The sequence below is a fragment of the Aquila chrysaetos genome, chromosome 9 (assembly GCF_900496995.4).
Source record: "Aquila chrysaetos chrysaetos chromosome 9, bAquChr1.4, whole genome shotgun sequence".
Taxonomy (NCBI): Eukaryota; Metazoa; Chordata; class Aves; order Accipitriformes; family Accipitridae; genus Aquila; species Aquila chrysaetos.
This window is the reverse complement of record NC_044012.1, coordinates 26202959-26223107: the sequence shown is the minus strand read 5'-3', so window position 1 is coordinate 26223107 and position 20149 is coordinate 26202959. Positions and strand designations below refer to the sequence as shown.

Sequence of the window (20149 nt, the reverse complement as noted above, 5' to 3'; positions counted from 1 at the left end):
GTGCAGGAGTGTGACTGTATGAGTATCCAGCTGTGCAGGTGTATGACTGCATTGGGATCCACCTGTGTAGGGATCCAGTCATGCAGGATTCGGCCCTATGGGGACCAGGCCCTATGGGGATGAGGCTGTATGGGGGGACCTGCTTGTGCAGGATCCAGCCCTGGGGTGCGGGCAGCTGGGGAGGCCCCACACTCTAGGAGAGGGCACCCTGTGACCCACCCCTGACCTGCTGCACAGAGGCATGGGGTGCTATTCCCTGCCCCCCCATCACCCAGAGACCCCCACCACGCTGCAGAGCCCCCACACCTCTGGGTGCCCCAGGGAGGACTTTGGCCCCCATAAATCCACCCACACCTCACCTTCAACCACCTTTATTGGAGTCACACATGAGCCAAGGGGTGGGGATGGAGGTTGGCCTCCCCCCCCCTCCAGCCTGTCCCACACCCCCATCCCTGCCAGGCTGCTCTTGCGTTTGGGGAAAGGGGATGTGGCAGCCCCCAGGGCTGCTGCTTGCCACCCCCCCCCAACCCCCTGCCCCGAGTCCTGCTTTGCTCTCACAGCAGAGGTGGGGGAACATAGAGGATGCGGTGGGGGGGGTACACGAGTGTCCGTCAGCCCACGGCTTCATGTGGCAGCCACTCCTGCCCAGTGTCACGGGGGATCAGTGGGTCCCATCCTGCAGCTCCAGCTGTCCTGCTTGGGGACAATCACTGCTGGGACAGAGCCGGGTCCCTCTGCAGCTAGTGGGATGAGGATGGAGCCCCCGCCAGTGCCGGCATGGACGAGATGCCAGCGGCACTCACCAGCTGTGGCAGGCAAGGCAACTGTCTCGGCCCAGCTGCCTGTGCCTGCCTGCAGCTAGCTGTAGATGGTGGTGGGGTGGTCTTGCTTCTTGGGGCCAGAAAACAGGGAGAACCCCCCCCTGAGCCACCCACCTTTTGGCAGGGGGATGGTCACAGCCGCTCCCTGGCTGGGGACGAGCCCCCCGGGGACATGGTAGCCCTGGAAAGTGCCCTTCAATGTCACCTCGCAGCACCTCCCCGTCCACCCCAGGAGCCGCTTCCAGGGGGATGGGGCTTGAGGAAGGGGGCTGCAGCCCCCAGCTCAGGGGACTTCAGGGACATGGAGGGACCCTCAACCTGGAGAGAAGGGCTGAAAGCTGGAGCCTGGCCCCAGCATGAGCCAAATTCGGCCCCAGCATCACTGTGCAACTGGCCAGGAGCCAAATTTGGCTCCGGCCCCCCAGCCTCACCCACTCATGCGTCTCTGGGGGGGGGGTTCTCCTTTGGATCTTGGCATAAAATGGCTCCGGCAGAGCATCCTCGCTCGAGGGGGAGGCGAGGGCGGCTGTGGAGAGAGGAGCAGGTGGGAGTGAGCCGAGGGGAGCTGGGATGCGGGGAAGGAGGTGATGGAGCCATCCTGGTCCAGGCAGGGGCAGGCAGGCAGAGCCACAGCAAAGGAAAAAAGCCGGTTCCCTCTTTCCCAGCTCTGTTTGCCAAGCAATCCTGGCTGCGAGGACATAGCCTTGACCCAGCAGCACCCACCTCCCTCGGCTGCTTTCTTTCTCCTCTTCTTCCTCCGCAGCCAGTCGACGCTGAGCAGGGCTCCCACGCCCACGGCCAGCAGCCCCAGGCACATATGCCACCTCCACCAGTCAGGCGTCCCTGCTGCGACAAGCCGTGGTGGGTGCCAGGACCCCACTGGTTGGGTGGCAGTGGGTGCCGGGGGGGTGGGGTGGGTGCTTACCCTGCTGGCACAGGGCGTCCAGGCGGATGGAGGTGTTCTTCTCCTGGATGGGATTTTGGGCCACGCAGGTGTAGCTGGAGCTGAAGGTGCTGGCAGGCACGGCCAGGCACAGCGTCTGGCTGTCTTCACAGAGCTGTCCCCACGGCGTCCTGGGGGAGCTACTGAGCTGCCAGATGGCTTCAGCATTGCTGCTGGCCGGCACCCAGCACCGCAGGGTGACATTGAACCCTTGGGTGGTGAGGGGGAGCAGCCGGTGCTGGATCCCCGGCACTGGCACCGGCCCTGTTTAAGGTGTAAACAAAACCTGTCATGGAACCCAGCCTGCCCAGGGACACCCTTGATCCCCCAGGGAGAGCAAGCTGGGCCGGAGGGGCAGCAAGGGGGTGCGGGAAGGGGAAGTGCAGGTGGGGGTGGATTGTGGTTAGTCATAAACCCAGGAAAATTCCCATGACAGATGCTCAGCAGCAAGAGCAATTTCTCTTCCCCTTTCCTGGGCGCTGATAACTCCGGGCGTAGAAGGGTTTTATTGCCTCTCCCGCAGGCTGGTCCCGCTGGGGCTGTAAACCCAACTCTACCACCTGCTGCTTTGCAGCCGCTCACTGTAGACGGAGAGGTTGAAGGACTGATTCTCCACCACTGCTGGGTGCAGTTTAATCCAAGCCCCGTAGACCCCACTGTTGTCCCACTCCAGGGCCCCGATCTTCAGCGCTGTCTTGTTGAACATCTCCAGCCGGTCCTTGAACCGGTCCTTGGGGTCAGGGCGCTTGAAGGCACTGGGGCCAAACTCTTCCACTTGAATGGTGGCACCGGCACCGACTGAAAAGTTCCACTCGATCTCCTTCACTGTCTTGTTGGGGGGCAGAGCCGGGGAGAGCAGCATAGACCCCTCCCAGGACGCCGTTCACGTGCCAGGGCTGGGCAGCCGCAGCACCTGGCCAGGACAGGGATAGTGTGGAGGATGGGGACCCCCAGCAGACCCCCTGTTCCTGCCCACAGCCCCCACCTGAGGTACCTGTGGGCACCTGCCCACTGGTGCCTTAGTCATGAGAGTGCAGTGCCTGCCTGAGATGATTCATTTAATCCTACACCCATCACCTCTCCTGCCAGCATCCCTGGTGGCTGGGTACCACGCACGGGGCTGGGCATCCCCCGGGGCCAGGGGGGATGCTGGGCGCTCATGGTGCCTTCCCAGTATCATCTTGTGTTGTCCCAGTGTCACCCCACACTGTGCATGGGTCATCCCCATGATAGGGACCAGCCAGGGCTTCACGGAGAGGACAGGGATGCTCTCCCCACCATGCCTGCACCCAAGCAGGGCTCAAAACAGGGCGCATTTCAGGTTAAACCTTTGGGAAACGTGCCCATGGGTCCCAGTGGGGACAGGGACCCTCCGTCCAGGGCTGTGGGACAGCTCAGCGCTGAGCTTTTGGGGGGGCGCAGCCCCTCTATTCCTGGGGTGACAGTGAGATGCTCCCAGCAGCAGAGCTACCCACGCTGGGCGATGCAACTCCAAGACGTTGAATGCTGTGAGATGTCGATGCAGCCACCCCCGGACAGGGGAAAGACAGCCAGCCAACCATGTCCACACATCGCAGGGCTCATTCTGCACCCCAACTTGCCAGTTACTCACCTCTTGCGTGCTTTGGGGCCGGCTTTGACGTCTCCCTCCACTGCTTTGGTTTTCAGAGAGGAAGGCGAGGTGAAGGGCACCACACAGCCAGCATAGCTGCAAAATGCACGCACCAGCGCAGCGTTGGGGGGTTCATCACACCATCATGCGAGCATGGCCGTGGACACCCCCACCCCCCAGTTCAGGGCATGCGCTCCCCTGGGAGCGGAGTGGGGGGATTCATTTGGGTACCACCACGTCAGGTGCTGGCGGGATGCTGCGCTCAGTTCAGCGGCTGTGTGCGGTGGTGGGGAGCAAGACCATGGCACTGCCGTGTCCCAGCCGTCCCTGGGGGCACCCAGCTAGGTGGTGGTTAAATGCTGGGCAGCACCCAACCCCTGCCCACTCATTGCACCCATCGAGCGTTTTCCAGGTGCACCCGACAGCTGCAGGATACAGCCGCCCCCCCCCCCGCCCCCAAACCCCGAAGAGGTGGGTATGTAGCAGTAATGCTGCAGCACAGCCGGAGCAGCCCAGGGCCAAGCCACCCTTTGGCGTCCCTCTTCCTCCTCACGGAAACACACAGGCAAACAAAGAGGGGAGACTGCCCCTCCTTGCCTTCCTCCGTAACTCGCCAAAATTAATTTTCCTTTTTCCTGTGGCGGGTTGGCTGGGCCGAGGGTGTCCAAGCAGCAGCCACAGAGCAGAAGAAGGAGGAAACAGCCCCAGGTGCTGGCCCTGGGGTCCGTAAACCTCTCGAGGATTGATTTATGCCAGCAATAAAGTGAGGAGGGGAGGCTGAGCAATGCCCCACATCATTTCCCCCCATCAGCTGCAAGCAAGCAGCCCCAGCTTGCCCCAGCTCACCCTGGCAAGGAACCACCAGTGCCCTGATACATCATTCCCGGCTCCTTCGCAGAGGGAAATTCCTGTTCTTGCCCTTAATATTTCATGTATTTTCTGAACTCCCAGGGCTAGGGTTCATTTTGCAACTGGGACCCAAAGCCACGCCCCCCAGCTCTCTCCCACCGCCACCCGCTCCCTAAAAAATGGGGGTCACAAGCATCGGAACAGCCATGGTCCCCTCCCAGCACAGTTGCTGCCCTCCCCTCACTCCTACCTGCCACCACGAGGAGCAGCACCAGCAGCCAGGGGACACGGGGACATGGGCAGCCGAGCGACATCCCCATTGCTCCAACACTGCTGCGAGCTCAAAGCCTTGATCTCAGCTCGATGTACCAGCTTGGAGGGAGTGAACATGCAAATCTACCCACGTATGGTAACGCACCTTCCCAGAGGAGTGGTGACACAAGGACACCATGGGGACATCACCAAGCCACAGCCAGCACAGCCCAGCCATGGGTTGGGGTCAGTGGGATCTCTCCCTCCAGCTGCACCAAGGGTTTTTTGCTGGTCCCCAAAACCCCCAAGCTGATCCCCACTGCCCAGCCCTTGATTTCCCCCTGGGAACCAGGTGTAATAAATAAAGGAAGGAGCCGGATGCTATCTTCTCCTGCCTGCTGTTGGGTAAATAATACCAGCTGGGCTGGCTGCCTGTATGGAGCTGAGCACACCTGGGATAAGGATGAGTCCTTGTTCCCACCATGGGGCCAAGCTGGGGTGGCTGCTCTTCCCAAGGAGGGTTTCCCTGGCTTTAAATTGAGGGGAGAGGGTCCCTGTTGGCTTGGAAATGTCCTGGTTGGGTTCCCAGTGTCCAGGATGTTCCATCCCCATCACCCAGGATGTCCTGTTCCCCTGCCCTGATGCTGCACTTCTTGCTGGGGGCTTGGCCAGTTTCTCACCACCAGCAGCAAAGTCTTTGCTTGAGAAGCTTTTGCTGCACCAAACCCCCCACAGCAGCAGCAGAAGACAGGTAAAATAGGAGCAGGTCTCTGGGGACAGCCCTGCCCTGTCCCCATGGCGGTTGTCACCCCTTGGGACTCCCAGCTGTGATGGAGGGTCAGGCTGCGAGAGCCCCCTGGGTTTCAGGGAGGGATGTGGGGGGCCGGGCTGGCCCCAGGCAGCACACAGACCACAAGCAGAGGTCATGCCGCTGCTGCCTTTCCAAAAAGGGAAGAGAGAGGCAGCTGTGTCCCTCCCCTGCACACAGGGGGCCGGGCTGGGGTTTCTTGGGGTGCAGCCCCAAACCTGGGCAGTTTGCACGGCCCCGGGATGTTTTTACTGCAACGGGTCCACGTGCGGATGCACAAAGAGGTGTACGTGTGCACACGTATATGCATGCACACACAGGTATATGCATGCACACACACGCACATGCATGCACACACATGTACTTGCATGCCCACGCATGCCCACGCGTGCCCGCTCTGCCAGCTCTCCCCTGTGATCTCACCAACATTTATTTGCTGTTTTTACAACGGTGGGAGGTCTGGCCGAGCGAGGGGCCCCGTGACAGTAGATGCTGGACACACAGGCAGTGGGACACCCCCTCCATCGTCACAATACCGGCTACATAGGCAACAGCTCGGGGAGTAGGGAAGGGGGGGGTGCTTCTCAGTGGGTCTGCTTGGGCGACAGTCCCTTCTGCATCCCTCCATGGCCCTGGAGATGCCACCCAGCTCCACTCCAGTGGAAGCTGCATGGGATGGGGCTGGGGGGACACCCCAGTGTCCCCCCTCCCCGTGTCTCTGTGGCAGCAGCGAAGCGGGTGGGCAGGTCCACCCTGCGTGGGCATCTCCCGACAGAGGGTCCCTGTGAGGCCCTGGGGGGGAGCTGGAGGTGGGGGGGAGGCCTGGGAATGGGTGGGAGTGGGATGGGTTGGGGGTTGTCAGTGTGCCCAAGGGGGTCTCATCCTGGACGTGCAGTGCCGTGCTGAAGCAGCATGGCCTGGCTGGCACCAGGATGTGCCCCTGCCCTCCCCAATGCCCCCAGCCCCGGCCAAGCCCGGCAGTGGCGGCACGTGGGAGGTGAACCCCGGTGTGTGTGTGTGTGTGTGTCCCCATCCCGGGGTAACTGGGGACCACAGAGGGTCCCCCATCTTCGCTGCCACTTGTCTCTGCCTTGGTCCGGGATCCTGCTCCCCAAAACAGTCTCGAAGGGCATCAGACAAGGAGATTGGAGAGAAACCGGAGGTGGGGGGGAAAGTATCCGGCCGGTTATGGCCCCGAGATGGTGTCTCCCATCCCTGGAGCCAAAAGGGGGGCTGAAGGGTTCGGATTTGGCACACAACGCACTTTACAGCCCTTCCGGGAAATCCCGATGCTCCGGCTCTGCGGGTGCCTGTGGGAGAGAGGAGCCCCTTCAGCCTCCGCAGTGTGCAGTGATGGAGGTTCAGGGGGTCCCCACATACAGACACCCCCCGCAACCCGGCATCAGTCTTTTTTTGGGGGCAGCCCCCCCGCACCTGAGGGCCTATGTCACTTCTTCGGCTGTGTCCTCTGGCGCCCGGCGGATCTGCTCGTAGACGGTGGTGACCAGTGCTTTCTGTGGCGGGCTCTGCTCCTGGTTATTTTCGGGGTGACTGAGGCCCTGCGGCAGAAATTGGGGGGCTGCTGAGGGACCCGCCAGCCCCAATCCCCTCCCCAGCCCTGGGGAGGGCCTGCCGGTTGCTCTGCCCTGGCACGGAGTTCAGCCTGCACCCATGGGTGTCCCGTGGGGCCAGGACACTGCTGTGGTCAGGACCCCCAGTGTGACCAGGTCCCTGGTGTGGCTGGGACGCCGGTGTGGCTGGGACCCCCAGTGTTGATGGGACCCCTGGCATTGCTGGGACCCCCAGTGTGGCTGGGACCCCCAGTGTGGCCATGACCCCCAGTGTGGCCATGACTCCAGTGTGACTGGGACCCCCAGTGTGGCTGGGGCCCCCATGATGCCATGACCTCAGCGTGACTGGGACCCCTGGTGTAGCCAAGACCCTGGTGTGGCCAGGACCCCCGGTTTGGCAGGACCCCCAGTTTGAACAGGACTCAACTGTGGCTGGGACCCCCAGTGTTGTCATAAGCCCAGTGTGGCTGGGACCCCAGTTTGGCCAGGACCCCCTGGCATGGCTGGGGCCCCCAGTGTTGTTAAGACCCCAGCGTGGCCAGGACTCCCAGTCAGCCAAGACCCCCAATGTGGCTGGGACCCCCAGTGTTGTTAAGACCCCAGCGTGGCCAGGACTCCCAGTCAGCCAAGACCCCCAATGTGGCTGGGACCCCCAGTGTTGCCATGACTCCCGGCTTGACTGGGACTCCTGGAGTTGTCAGGACCCCAGCATGGCTGGGACCCCAGTTTGGCTGGGACCCCCTCAGCATGGCTGGGACCCCCCAGCACAGCCCTCCCTGGGCGGCAGCCCCCAGCCCCCCGGGGGCCTCACCTGGTCATTACCTTCCGGGGGGCTCCGGCGCACGATCTCGGTGTACTGGGGGTCAGAGGGGCTCTCCTCGGCGGGCACCGTGGGGGTGGCAGCTGCAGGGGAGCAGGGCATGAGGGGGGGCCAGGAACCCCCACACACACTCCCCCAGGCCCCTCAAAGCCATGCCAGCTCTCGGGGAGGGGGGCGGCTTCACTTGCCTGGGTCTGCTGCCTTCTCACTATTCATCCGCCAGCACCAGAAGGCTCCCCCCAAGCTCACCGCCAGCAGGATGAGGGTCAGGACGATGTACCCTGACTTTGAGAAGGATGTCTGTCCCCCTGGGTGGGTAGAGAGAGCGGTGCCAACCCCCCATCAAGGGCTGAGCCCCCCCGCCTCCCCGTGCCGAGCCAGCCAGCTGATGATGGACACCTGTGCATCCCCGGGGCAAGGGTCTCACCTCCGCTTTGGCAGATGGCTTGCAGGTCAAAGAGGACGACTTTCTGGTCAGCAGGGTTGCTGACGGTGCAGGCGTAGGTGACATTGGCGGCAGTGGGTGGTAGGGCCAACCGTAGGGTGGTCCCATCCGGGGAGAGCTGGTGGCGGTCAGAGGTCAGGTCCCAGATGACGTTGTCCTTCTTCCAGGTGACATTGACGGCGCCTTTGCCGGCGCCCTGGCACTGCAATGTCAGGTTGCACCACTCCAGGGTGCTGGCCAGGAGCTGGCTGCGAGTCCGGGGGCTTGGCACCGACTCTGCATCCGATGGAGGGGACGGATCAGCATGGGACAGCAGGGATTTCTCCACGCTGCTCATCCCCACCATCATGCTTGTCCCCAGCCGGGCATGGCACAGCCAGCCCGGGGGCCCCTGTGGTGGCAGGATTTGGCCTTTTGCAGAGCTTGAGGGGCTGCAGGCACTGGGGTGCAAAGGCAAGGGTCTAACCTAACCCTGGTAAACCCCAACATTGCTCCGTGCCTCAGTTTCCCCACCTGTAAATGTGTTAGTGCTCGCACTCAGGGCTTTCTAGGTTTGCCCCCAGCACCTCTGCCAAAACCCCAGCATGCAGCTGCTCACCATAGATGGAGAGGTTGAAGAACTGATCCTCCACCAGCGCCGGCTGCAGTTTAATCCGAGCCCCGTAGACCCCGCTGTCGTCCCGCTCCAGGGCCCTGATCTTCAGCGCCGTCTTGTTGAACATCTCCAGCCGGTCCTTGAACCGGTCCTTGGGGTCGGGGCGCTCAAAGCCGCCGGGGCCAAACTCTGCCACTTGAATGGTGGCACCAGCACCAGCTGAAAAGCTCCACTCGATCTCCTTCACTGTCTTGTTGGGGGGCAGAGCCGGGGAGAGCAGCACGGTCCCCCCCAGGACACCATTCACCTGCTGGGGCTGTGCCCTGGCTTGGCCGAAGAGGAGCTCTACGGACAAGGCAGAAAGTCATCGGGTGCGTGGGGACAAGACGGGGACAGCAGGGAAAAGACAGGGACAGAAGGACCCCTGGGGACGTGTCCCTTTTCAGGCGGAAGAAGCAGCATCTCCCCACCCTGACGCAGCCACCTGGTCTCTCCGCCGGCTGGTCCCTTTCTGGGCTGGGGACGGGGATGTCCCCACCCAAAAGACCCCATATCCCGACGGAGCCACTTCCTACTCTGGCAGGGAGGGAAGGATGCAGGGCTTGGAGACTGGTTGCCGAAAAAAAAATAAAGCATCTACTGGTTCAGATGCGGGTGCCCCATCTGAACGGTGCCATCCCCGGGGCTGCAGCCGGGCTCTCACCAGAGCAACGCTCCAACAGAGTCTGGGAGGAGTTCCCAGCCAGCATCTGCAAAACCTCATTGTCCGCCTTAAAACGCACCTCGGCCAAGATGCCTACAAAAGATCAACAAGGGTTAAGGTGATGGGGGAGAGCTGGGATGGTTGCTGGGGTCCCTGCATGGTGGAGATGCTGGACCCAGAAGGGATGGAGCCACCTCCGAGATGCAGGACCAGGGTGATTCCTGCAGGGATGGAGTTTGCTGTCTCTACCCCAGGCAGCTCCCCAGCAAGTTTCAGCAAGGGGCAAGTTTCAGCCCCTCCATCTGAGCTGCCACCATGGGGTTTTTTTTGGCAGCATCGACAGCTCTCTGCAAAATCATGCCAGGAGCTGCTCGGCACCACCTCCCTCGCTCCTGGCAGCTCCCGCCTACCTACAAGCTGTCTCCTCTGCCGGCCCCGGCCCCCGCAGCCCCCCACGCTTCTCTGCCACTGGGATAACAGCCTCCCCTTCTCCCTCTCCTTGTCCCACATGGGGACCGGGTTGCCCAGCTGTTGGAATGGCGAGGTCGGGGCAAGCGGCTTTCCCCCTGTCCTGGCTAGGATGGGTCCCCACAATGGGTTGATGGGTCCTGCATCGCCTCGGTGCAGCCCCCTGCCGCCTCCCCTCCTCTCCCCCCGCCCACAGGAGGCAGAAACAGATGTGCCTGTATATTAAAGCAGATTAAACACAGACATTCGAGTGTTTACTTTGTATAAAACCCTCCAGCAGCCCCACATTACAAGCTGCCTCTTCGCTTTGCTTTATAAGAAGTGCTCCATGTCACTGGAGCTTTTGTTGCGCTGATCCTGCTTATCCCAGGCTCGATTCCTGTTCTTCCAGGCGAATCATAAGCCCGATCAGATTTCTACCGCTTTCCTGGGTGCCTGTGAAGTTTTCGGGGCCCTGTGAAGCTGCCCCGGCCGTGGGCACCATCGACGCGTGGCTCTCGCTGAGCTTTAAGGGAGGATGCTGAGCCTGTGCGTGGGAGTGGGGTGGCATGGGGGGATCAGTGGGATAGTGAGGGGGAAGCTGGGAGTCCTGAGATACCAGGTTTGGGGTCTGGGGGGGGACAGAAGGGGACAGCCAGCACCCTGAGTAGGAAAAAGGAGCTGGGGGGGTCCTGCAGAAGCTCATCAGGTTCCTTATGGAGGACGTTGGGCAGATGCTCTTCCCCCATCCCTCGCCACAGCCATGCGAAGGCTGGAGGTGCATGTGTGCCCCGTCTGCCCGCCATCCATCTGTCCGTCAGCCGTGCTTCCCCAGTGGCGCTGCCCACCGCGTTTAAACCAGGGGTTGCTCACCTAGGGCACCGTGCAGGCAACGGCATGGGCACGGCATGGGCATCCTCCCTGCACGCCTCCCGGCGTTTTCCACCCTCCCACAGTACATCCGCCAGCTGTGGCTCTGTGGGGGGGTCCCCGCTGGCCACCCCCACCCTATTGTATGAGCGGTTAGAGGAAATGACGGCTGGGAAAAGCCGGCTGGTTCCAGGCCTCTGCCGAGCCCAGCCGCCGCCTTGCCTCCCCGGCATCCTCCCGGTTCATCCTGTTTACCACAGGATTCCGGGAACCCGACTCTCCATAGCCACAACTCCAAGGCAGGATCCAGTGGGCGAGGGAGGGGGACAAACACGTTGATGCTCGATGCATCATGATGCATTTGGCACCCAGATTAGTCCAACTCGGGTCTCCATCAGACCCTCAAAAAAACAGCTACAGGGCTGATTTTAGCCCAGTATTTATTCACCGCCAGCCCAGATTTTGCTCTTTCTCATCACACACACCCCCCACCCCACTACACTCTGATATCAAATAATTTTGATCAAAGAAAGCAGCTGGAAAACTCCAAAGCATCATTAACAGTCTATTTTCCATCTAGCTGGGTCAGATATTTGTCATCAGTGTGGCAGAGCTGGCACCTTGTACCACAGCCCTCCTGCCCAATGGCTGGCGACAGCCTGTCTTGCTCGTGAAGCCAATTAATCATTAGGAAGATAACCCCCCTGCCGCTAATCTGCCTGTACTACTAGATGCTTTCTGTAGGAATTGGAGGTTTTATGGGAATTATTAAAAGTGTGGATTAGCACGCTGGGAATTAAGGGGATTCCTCGCTCCTGCTTTACGTAAGGAGCTGCTTCACAGTCAGATCTGACACGGTCCCGGGGGGTTAAAGGGCTCCGTGGGGCGACAGCAGCACCAGGCAGAAGCCACGTTAGGGGTGAGGGGACCCTCACGGGGGGATGGAGTCAGGGGGTCCGTGGCCGCTTGGCTGCCGCCTCATTATGAAACCTCTCATTAAGGCTGGACCGCTAAACCAGCATTCCAGAAATCATCTCGCGCCCAGCTGGGAGTGTAGAGGGATGGAGGGGCAGCGTTGGGGTGGGCTGCAATTAGCCAGCAGCAGGCAGGGAGAAGGCAGGATGGGGTCGGCATCCCTGCCCGTAGCCCACCCTGCACCAGCCCCCTGCCACAAGGCTCCCGAGGGACGAGGGCTCAGCAGCGGCCGCCCACCCACTCACCTGGCCCGAGGCTGAGCAGCGCCAGGAGCAGCGAGGGTAGCTGGGCTTTGCTCCTGGCCAATTCCCCCTCCATTTCTCCTCCTCGACTCTTCGTGTGGCTCAGTGGGCAGAGTCAGCAGCAGGAGAGATGGGGAGGAGCAAAGCTGCCTCTCCCTGCAAGTCGTAGGAAGCCGTGCATAGCAGGGCACAGCCAGCTTATTAATTAGCTGGCCATAAATGATGAGGTGGTCAAGGGGGGGAAGCGTGCAGGACCCATGCCACCGAGGATGCTAAGCGAGCATGGTGGGGGCTGCTGGTGACCCCCGACCCTGCAGCATCCCTCATCAGCCTGGTTCAGTGCCTGAATTAACGCTGGCGATGCCCAGCACAGCCCTACCAGGTCTCCCCCACTGGCCCTGGGGATGACCGAGGGCTCATTGAAATGGGCTTCCCAATATCAAGAGCACTTCCCTGGGGAAACCCAGGCAGCAGGAGCGTCCTGGAGCTGGGTGGTGGGAGCACCCCCAGTTCCACTCCCATGGGGAGCATGGGGGTGCCTGAGCCCCCTTGGGTGCAGAAAACAGCATGGGAGGGGATGTCCCTGAGCAGATGGGAGGTCTTGCCTGAATCACAGGGGGCACACCTGGGAAATAGATGCCTTGGCAGGGTCTGGTGGTAATGCCAAGGCAGCCGTGGACCCACCAAATCGTCCCCATGGGCTCCCCCCAGTCCCTCACACACCTCTCCCTCTCAGGGGGCTGCAGAAGCCACCCACCAAGCCCTCCAGCCACAATGTCAGAGCCCTGAGCTGCTGCGGGGGCCGTGGCTGGAAGGAAGCACTTTGCATTAGCAGCACAGAAAGCTTATTTTTTATTTAAAACCTCCAGCAACTCAAAATGGAAAACAGGGAGGGGGAAAGCAGCCTCTGCAGCAGGGCTGCAGGAGAGAGCAGATGGGACAGTGTTCACTGCTCCCCACCTATGAGCAAGTCATTAACCTGCACCCAGGGGACTATTAACTCCAGCGCTTCTCCTGGGGCACTTTCAAAGAGGGTCCTCAAAGCACTGGGGAAACTGAGGCTGGTGCAGAGAGGGACACGGGCTGTTTGTGGCCGGTGAATGTCCCAAAACTGCCCGTTGGGGACCCCTGAGAGGAGCAGGCAGCCAAGCAGGGGCTGGACATGCTGCCCACTCTGCCAGTTCCTCCCACATCTCTCAAGGGCAGAGGGGAAATAAAAATCGCTGAGTTGAAAATTCCAGCTAACGGGGAAGTCCAGCTGGTCCTCTGAGAGCCAAGGAGAAGAAGAAGAATGCAGCTGGATGGCATGAAGGCCATCCATCTGGAGGCAGGGGTCTGCGGCAGGCGCTTGCTGGGGATGTCACCAGCTCTTGTGCAAGGCAGGGGCTTCCTCCTGCCAAATTCTCCTGCCTGTGAGCTGGCACTGAGGGGTTCTGCAAGCTGGGACATCCCTGGCGAGGTGAAGCATCACTGTACTGGACATCCCCCGTGGTACCTGCGTGAATGAGGAGACGGGCAGCATCTCACCAGGGCTTGTCTGGCTGGGTGGGCTGAAAGCACCAGGTGCTGGCTCAGGACTTCGGGAAACACCAAGCAGAGCTGCTGGATCTGTCACTCCCCCACAATCGCGCCGGGAAAAGCTGCTGACTCGGTCCTCTACGGGGATGTCAGGGTGTCCATGGGACCCAGGGGAAGGAGATGGTATCAGTCCCAAGGTCATCATTCCTGTCAGCACGTGCTGCTCCCAGAGCCGCTGTGGCTGGGGCCGTCTGACCATGGAAACAGGCTACGGTTCTTGGCATGTGACAGCGAGGGATGTCCCCGCCACACAAGGAGCTGGCCCGAAGGGGCAGCCAGGCAGCGCCAATGCAAAGTGGAGAGCATCAGTGAAGGCGGCCATGGAGGTCTGAGCCGTTACTACATCCCTCTTCTTCAGGGACGGTGCTGCGGAGGGACTTGGGGAAACTCCAGCGTGGTGGCGTAGGCTGCCAGGAGCACCACTGCAGCCACCGTGGTCTAGCAGCCGGGCCTGATGCTGTCCCCTGTGATGGGGAAAGGACCACAGTGAGGGGATGCCCGGCTCCCAAACCAGCCCTTTGCGGGGCAGCAGGGAGCTTGTGGGTGCCTGGAAATACCAGGAGAGCCCCCCAAGACCCTCACCTCCCCTCTGATCCCTCCATGCTGCCCTCACCTCCGCTCCAGCACATGCTGGCCAGGTCTATGGATTGGCTCCTCTCCTCCAGGTCATGCCAGACCCTGCAGGTGAGGGTGGTGTTGGGGGAGCTGGGCTGCACCCCAACACGGAGCACACTGCTGCAGAGGGGATGCACCCTGACACCCCCCCGGCTCTCCCCGGGGTTTCATCCAGATGATGGTGCCCCCAGCCCCGCTGGGTATGTGGCACCACAGCATGAGGTGGCACCACATGGGGCTCCTTGAAAGCAGCCAGCTCTGGATTTCAGGGTCCGGCAGCGGCTCTGCAGCAGAAGGGAATTATACACACTGGCAAAAGCAGATGCTCCCTGCTGCCCTCCTTTATTGGGGGAGCTCAGGGGCAACCAAAAGGTTGGGCAGAGGCTGGGAACAGCCAGGACGCAGCCCAACACGCACCATGGCTGCGGGGACCAGCCACACGCCCTGTGCCGCAGCCAGCTGCCAGAGTCAATTAGCTCAAGCCCGGCGTGGCTGCAGCATGATGGAGCGAGGAGGTCAGGAAACAGTGCAGGAGCAGGAAGCTCAGAGCCGGAGCTGCCTACGTGCTCACCAGCCTTGGCTCGGCAGCTGCCGTTTGACGCACGAGGAGCAGCGAGCGCCTGCGTGCCGTGCTGGGGGGAACGCGGGGCCCCGGTGTGCAGCCAGCAGCCCGGTGCACGGCTGATGCTGAGCGGCGCTGAGTCCTGGCTGGGCGGGGGGCAGGGACCGTGCTTTTTCACAGCCAGGAAAACCACAGAATGTACTGAGAACTCAGCTCGAGTGATTATAAATTGTCACTTTGCACACAAGGGGGGAAGAGGGACATGGGGGCGAATCTGTTCCCAGGGCTGGAAACATCCCAACTGCACTAGCAGAGGGGCCACGCACGCTGGCGTTTAGTGCCCAAATGAAAGAATTTCTGTAAAACCCATCCCCCCGCTTTGCAACCACCGGAGATGAAGAGGTTGAAGAACGGATCCTCCACCAGCGCCGGCTGCAGTTTAATCCGAGCCCCGTAGACCCCGCTGTCACCCCGCTCCAGGGCCCTGATCTTCAGCGCCGTCTTGTTGAACATCTCTAGCTCGTCCTTGAACCGGTCCTTGGGGTTGGGGTGCTCAAAGCTGCCGGGGCCAAACTCTGCCACTCGAATGCTGGCACCGTCACCATTTGAAAAGCTCCACTCGATCTCCTTCACCATCTTGTTGGGGGGCAGAGCCGGGGAGAGCAGCACAGACACCCCCAGGACACCATTCACCTGCTGGGGCTGTGCCCAGGCTTGGGGTAATTAAGTGTCTGAAAAACAGGGTGCAGAAGAGAAGTTAAGGGAGGTCCCAGGAGCTCGTTGCCCCGTCCCTCACCCCAGGGCTGCAGGCACAGGGCGATGAGGGACCGCAAACTACCTGCAGCAGGGGATCTGACTGCTGCAGCCGACCTAAGCCTACCGTCCCCAGCCATTTTGCAGACAACTCTGCTCTTGCCCTTCACCCACCTGCAAAGCCGGCGGCTGCGGTCAGCAAGGCGACCCCAAAAAGGCAGACACGGTGCCTGCCCATCCTCAACCCTTGCTGCCTTCTCATGCAGCAGCAAATGAAAGCACAAAGCTGTGGGGTTCCACATTCGCACTCCGGCATCTATAAGTAGCAACAACCCCCCGCAATTTCACACGTCACCCGTTTGCCAGCCTGCAGCTCAGCAAAGCCTTCCTTCACCTCCCGCCTCACGACCTGCGCTGCTGTCCCTGCGTTAGCAGGGTCAGAGTGACAAGGAGGGGACATTGCGTTGCCACCCGCCGTGCCACCCCTGCTGCTGTGGCCCCCCCAGGCGCAGCCCTGCCAGACAGGGAAGGAGGGAGGGCTGAGAAGTGACGTCCCTGCACCAGAACCGGGGGATCCCCCTGGCCCTGGGGCTGCCAGCTGGTGTCAAGTCCCCCTCAGCCAGGTCTTGGCAGTGGGGTGAGCGAGGGGGGTCCTGGGCGTCAGAGCCCACTTCTCTTTGTCCCCATCACTGTCACAGTAGCGATGACAAAGTCTGCTCAGAGCATGGGCTCGGCTGAGCCCCACGAGCAGCATAACCTCCTGGTGGGCATGCCTCAGGGCTGGATCCAGCCCTCCTCACCCACCGTCCCCCAGCCTCTCCCATCTTTCAGACAGCCACATTCAGGCTGCCCGGCGTCATCTCGCAGATGTTGGTCCCCACGGGCAGTGGTGCCCGCAGCTGCCACACTCCACAGACCCCAGGCTCAGCTGGCAGGCGAGGAGGAGGAGCAGTGCCTGGCCAGACCGTGCCCCTCGCTTCGGCTCCCGAAATGGGTGCGAAAGTGTCGTGTCCGAGGCACCGCCACATGTTTTCCTCACCCAGTGCACTGTCGGTCGTTTCTGTGCCTGCAGGCGACAACCCGAGGGGGTTTGGGGGTTTCCCCACTGCTCCCAGTAAACAAGATCTTATGAATGGAGAAGGATGTGCCCATGTGGCCTTCCAGCAGAGGGAAGTGTGGCCTCAGGAAAGGACTCAGCGACAGTCACAGCTAATCATCACCCGGTGCAGACAGAAAACATGTTATTTTGTAGGGATCTTGTGGGTCCCATGGGGCTGCACCAGCCCACGGCCTTGCTTTCAGCCCCCCATTCCATAGGGTACCCCTGCTGCAGCCACCCCGTTACCACCCTGCCCCGGCGCAGGGTTGGGATCTCATCCCCCACGACCCGGACTCCGGACTCGCCCCCAGTGCTGCCATCTCATGCCCCGAAGCACGAGAAGGAGCCAGGGGCCAGCATAGGCTGCGGGGGCGGGGCACGGACACCCCTCCCCCCCCCGGCAAGCTGATGCCAGCTCCCGGTTCCCTCCAGCACACACCAGTGACCGAAAACCAACCATTTAAAACCATGAGGGACTCAGCAGGTAACATAAACTGGGGGTGCCTGTGCACCCCACAGCCACGGCCAGAGCTCAACCTGCCAGTGTCGGTGCCGGGTCCTGATTTTGACCCTCTGCGAGGGGCAGAGATGGCCAAACTCAAAATAGTTAAGACACTTTTGCTCCTCAGAAAAAGAGTCGCGACATGGTTAAAGCACCAAGGGCTGCTGTGAGCGAGTCCCACATGCAGCAAGTGCCCCTGCCATGAAAGCGCATGTTGTGAAACAGGCCACTGCTCCAGAAACGGCTGCTGGAGGGGGCTGAGAACGCAGGGAGAAGAGAAACACAGTCTTTTATTATTTACCACCAATGGTTAGGGATAGAGATTCACTCTTACATATCGCTTCCTCCAGAGGCAGGCCAGCAGTAACACAATTTAGCACTTTGCAGGCAGCATCTTCACCAGGAGAGCCCAGCAGCGCTCTGCAAACCCCATCCTGTCCCTTCCTGCCTCCTCTCCCATCACTCTTGGGCATGGGCCTGGCCGCTGTGGCCGCCTCTGGGCCTCAACTGTGCCCTCCGGGCTGCTCTTGCCGAGGCTGAGGAGACCCCGCGCTGCTTGGGGTGCAGCCGGGGACAGAGGCCTGCCTGTGGGTGAGGCTGCAGATGGAAGCGAGGGGACAGACCCTGCCCACCTCAGCCAAGCTGCTGCCCCCCAGCCAGGGAGCAAAACAGGGTTATGGGGGTAGCAGACCCGCCCCCCCAAGGTCCCCAGTGCCCCCCAGCTCTGGGTGGAGCCCCCAGGCTCAGGCCCCAGCCCTGGGCCTACCACAGCCCCGGGCCTCAGCGTTCCCCCCAACACCTCTGGAGGCTCCCGCTCCCCTCAGGCCCCCACAGCCCAGTGCCCTCTGACCCTACCAAGGGCCCCTCAACCCCCAGCCCCCACCCCAGACTCCCGGGGACCCCCCTCCGCTGCTGCTTCCAGGCCCCAACCGGCACCCCCCGCCCCAGGGCGTGGCTGCCGCCGGGCACCGACTGATGACGCACGAAGGGAACGGCAACAGGCAAACCCCGCCCCGTCCCGCCCCGCCTCGTTCTCACCTGACGGCGGCCCCACCCAAGTCTCGCGGGATTCCGGAGGCTATAAGTAGCCCCGCTGTGGGGGCGGGGCTTCTCAGTGCCCGGCCGGGGCGGGGAGGGGCGGGGCGGGGAGGGCCTGGGACCGGCGGTCTTGGGGCTGGAGGTCCTGCGGCAGCTCGGGAGAGCCGGGGCGGTTGTCCTGAAGGGGCGATGCCGAGGCCTGAAGCCTGTGAGGGCCGAGGCCCGGCGCTGAGGCCTGCTCCGGAGGCCTGTGAGGGCCGAGGGCTGCTGCTGAGGCCTGCTCCGGAGCCCCGTGAGGGCAAGGCCTGGCGCTGAGGCCTGCTCCGGAGCCCCGTGAGGGCAAGGCCTGGCGCTGAGGCCTGCTCTGGAGCCCCGTGAGGGTAAGGCCTGGTGCTGAGGCCTGCTGCGGAGGCCTGTGAGGGCCGAGGACTGCTGCTGAGGCCTGCTCTGGAGGCCTGTGAGGGCCGAGGACTGGCACTTGGGGGGGTGCGTCTCATGCCCTCGGCCCCTCTTCTCCACTGAACTCAAAGCAGCTGTCTTGCCCAAGGGCTGCAGCTGGAGGGGTGGCCACTGGGTCACGCTGTCCCAGGGTCAGTGCCCTCCCGGTTTGCTCCCAGGACTTACCTGGCCCTGCCAGTAGGCAGCATCTGCTTGTCCTCTGCCTGTAACCTCTGCTTTGGGTGTTTGTGTTAAGCGCTGAGCTGGGGTGCTGGCATTAGCTCCCAATTCTATGTTGTTCTGCCACGCAGACAAATTCAGGGAACCTTAACCCTCCCGCTGTCTTTCTTCTCCAAGAGTTCATGACTTATTAGGAACGAAATCAAATTATATTTTATCGCCAGCCTGGGTAACAGATTAAATTCCAGCATGACAACCAGCACTGAGGGAAGGGACAGGAATTGTATCTCTCTTTGGTTACAGCGTGTTGTTATCAGGCGCTGGGCTCTGAGAGACAAATGATGGTTTTCATGAAGGAATCTTTAATTTTTTTTTTTTTTTTTTTTTCCTCACTGTAGTCGTCAGGGTGACTCAAGCTCCAAGCTGCAGGGTTGTGTTTCTTGGGCTGGATTTTGGAGAAAACCCTGGGATGTGAAGGTGGGTACGTCTTGGTGTCGTCCCGCCCCAAATGCGGGGACAAGGGCAGGGGTTTCACCTGCACCCCCAAACTTTGGCAAGAGATGCTACCCTCCTGCCTGCCACCCTCCTCTCTGTCACATTGAGGGGAGAATGGGTGTGCAGGGAGATGGAAGCAACAATAAAATCACACAGCCCACCCCAAATTCCGCCCCCTCCTGCTCCCCCCCCCCGCCGAAGGCTTCGACCTCAGTGAGGGAAGCGGGAGGAAGAACGAAGCGAGAGATTTCTGTGCTGCTGCAAGGAGACGGTGAGCCTGCCGCCGTCCTGGGGAATAAATTAGAATACATCTTGGGAATAAATTAGCCGGATGGCGAGGAGGGGAGATTTGTTTCCTGGGGAAAGGAGGCTGCCTCTTCAGCAAGGTAGAAACACCTTCGGGGCTTGGATTTCAGCGCTGAGCTGATCTCTTTGAAGCTGCCTGGCTTGGTTCGTGTGGCAGCGTTTGAGTTAGAGGGGTTATGGACGGAGAAGAAACTTAATGTCTCTTCCTTTCCTCCGTGTCCATCTATCCGTGCTTCCAGCTGCCTGCTCCTCGCTCCAGCAAAAACCATTAAGGATGACAAAGCACCTTTTTTGTTTTAAAGATGGGTCCCCAGGAGCAGGAGGCAAATTGCTTGGTTGATGCATAATAAACCAGGCGTGGAAACACGCCGAGTAATAGGCTACATTTGTAAGGAAACAAAATCATTAAGCGAGCCTGTTTGCAGGGTTTTCTGGAAAAAAAAAAAAAAAAAAAAAAAGCCAGGCTGGGTGTGGAGGGGCTGGCAAGCCTCCCCTGCCCCTCTTGGCATCGGCTCCGGCTAAAAGCATCACTGAAATAGGTCAGCGGAGCCCAGCGCGCATCCTGCTGCCCCCTCAGCTGCTTGGTTGGTGTCTGCAGGGCCAGTGGACCCTCCCTGGCCTGCCGACCCA

General features: G+C 61.3%; 3 protein-coding genes across 7 annotated transcripts; all 3 read right to left on the bottom strand.

The window, feature by feature from the left end:
* Nucleotides 1–355: 355 nt before the first annotated feature.
* On the bottom strand, nt 356–4378 carry LOC115346451 (SLAM family member 5-like). Its single transcript, XM_041125997.1, has 4 exons — nt 2347–4378; nt 1747–2028; nt 1545–1667; nt 356–1347 (listed from the first exon to the last, which is right to left on the bottom strand). Exons 1-4 carry the CDS (start codon nt 2624–2626, stop codon nt 1115–1117), a joined length of 918 nt encoding a protein of 305 aa, XP_040981931.1. The 5' UTR covers nt 2627–4378; the 3' UTR covers nt 356–1114.
* A 1321-nt stretch (nt 4379–5699) lies between these two features.
* Nucleotides 5700–12092, bottom strand: LOC115346450 (SLAM family member 9-like). 3 transcript variants are annotated; one of them, XR_003925141.2, is made up of 8 exons: nt 11957–12092; nt 9420–9512; nt 8720–9061; nt 8104–8397; nt 7865–7984; nt 7679–7759; nt 6720–6844; nt 5700–6595 (listed from the first exon to the last, which is right to left on the bottom strand). XR_003925141.2 is itself a non-coding variant. In XM_030026513.2 (8 exons), the coding sequence occupies exons 1-7, from the start codon at nt 12027–12029 to the stop codon at nt 6728–6730; spliced, it is 1131 nt and encodes a 376-aa protein (XP_029882373.1). In that variant the 5' UTR covers nt 12030–12086; the 3' UTR covers nt 5700–6595; nt 6720–6727. The 3 variants fall into 3 exon arrangements, 2 of the variants coding, with proteins under 2 accessions (XP_029882373.1, XP_029882374.1); XM_030026513.2 differs by having other exon boundaries at nt 7668–7759; nt 11957–12086; XM_030026514.2 differs by lacking the exon at nt 9420–9512 and having other exon boundaries at nt 7668–7759; nt 11957–12088.
* A 726-nt stretch (nt 12093–12818) lies between these two features.
* On the bottom strand, nt 12819–18004 carry LOC115346611 (SLAM family member 9-like). Of its 3 annotated transcripts, none has more exons than XM_030026772.2 (5): nt 17364–18004; nt 15636–16670; nt 15098–15421; nt 14145–14430; nt 12819–13995 (listed from the first exon to the last, which is right to left on the bottom strand). In XM_030026772.2, exons 2-4 carry the CDS (start codon nt 15775–15777, stop codon nt 14198–14200), a joined length of 699 nt encoding a protein of 232 aa, XP_029882632.1. In that variant the 5' UTR covers nt 15778–16670; nt 17364–18004; the 3' UTR covers nt 12819–13995; nt 14145–14197. The 3 variants fall into 3 exon arrangements, 2 of the variants coding, with proteins under 2 accessions (XP_029882632.1, XP_040981936.1); XM_041126002.1 differs by having other exon boundaries at nt 17397–18004; XR_003925179.2 differs by lacking the exons at nt 15098–15421; nt 15636–16670; nt 17364–18004 and adding an exon at nt 14564–14729.
* Between the last annotated feature and the right edge of the window lie 2145 nt (nt 18005–20149).

Bases quoted from the DNA above. Each gene is read 5' to 3' on its own strand.
- LOC115346450 (XM_030026513.2), bottom strand. From the start codon at position 12,029: ATGGAGGGGGAATTGGCCAGGAGCAAAGCCCAGCTACCCTCGCTGCTC. The intron at 8,398-8,719 runs GTGAGCAGCTGC...CATCGGATGCAG, and splicing joins CTTCAACCTCTCCATCTATG to AGTCGGTGCCAAGCCCCCGG. The intron at 7,760-7,864 runs GCAAGTGAAGCC...GCTCCCCTGCAG, and splicing joins TGAGAAGGCAGCAGACCCAG to CTGCCACCCCCACGGTGCCC.
- LOC115346611 (XM_030026772.2), bottom strand. From the start codon at position 15,777: ATGCCGGAGTGCGAATGTGGAACCCCACAGCTTTGTGCTTTCATTTGC. The intron at 15,422-15,635 runs GTGGGTGAAGGG...AATTACCCCAAG, and splicing joins CGCAGCCGCCGGCTTTGCAG to CCTGGGCACAGCCCCAGCAG. The intron at 14,431-15,097 runs GTGGTTGCAAAG...CTTCTGCTGCAG, and splicing joins CTTCAACCTCTTCATCTCCG to AGCCGCTGCCGGACCCTGAA.
- LOC115346451 (XM_041125997.1), bottom strand. From the start codon at position 2,626: ATGCTGCTCTCCCCGGCTCTGCCCCCCAACAAGACAGTGAAGGAGATC. The intron at 1,668-1,746 runs GTAAGCACCCAC...GGCTTGTCGCAG, and splicing joins GGACGCCCTGTGCCAGCAGG to CAGGGACGCCTGACTGGTGG. The intron at 1,348-1,544 runs GTGGGTGCTGCT...CTCTCTCCACAG, and splicing joins AAAGAAAGCAGCCGAGGGAG to CCGCCCTCGCCTCCCCCTCG.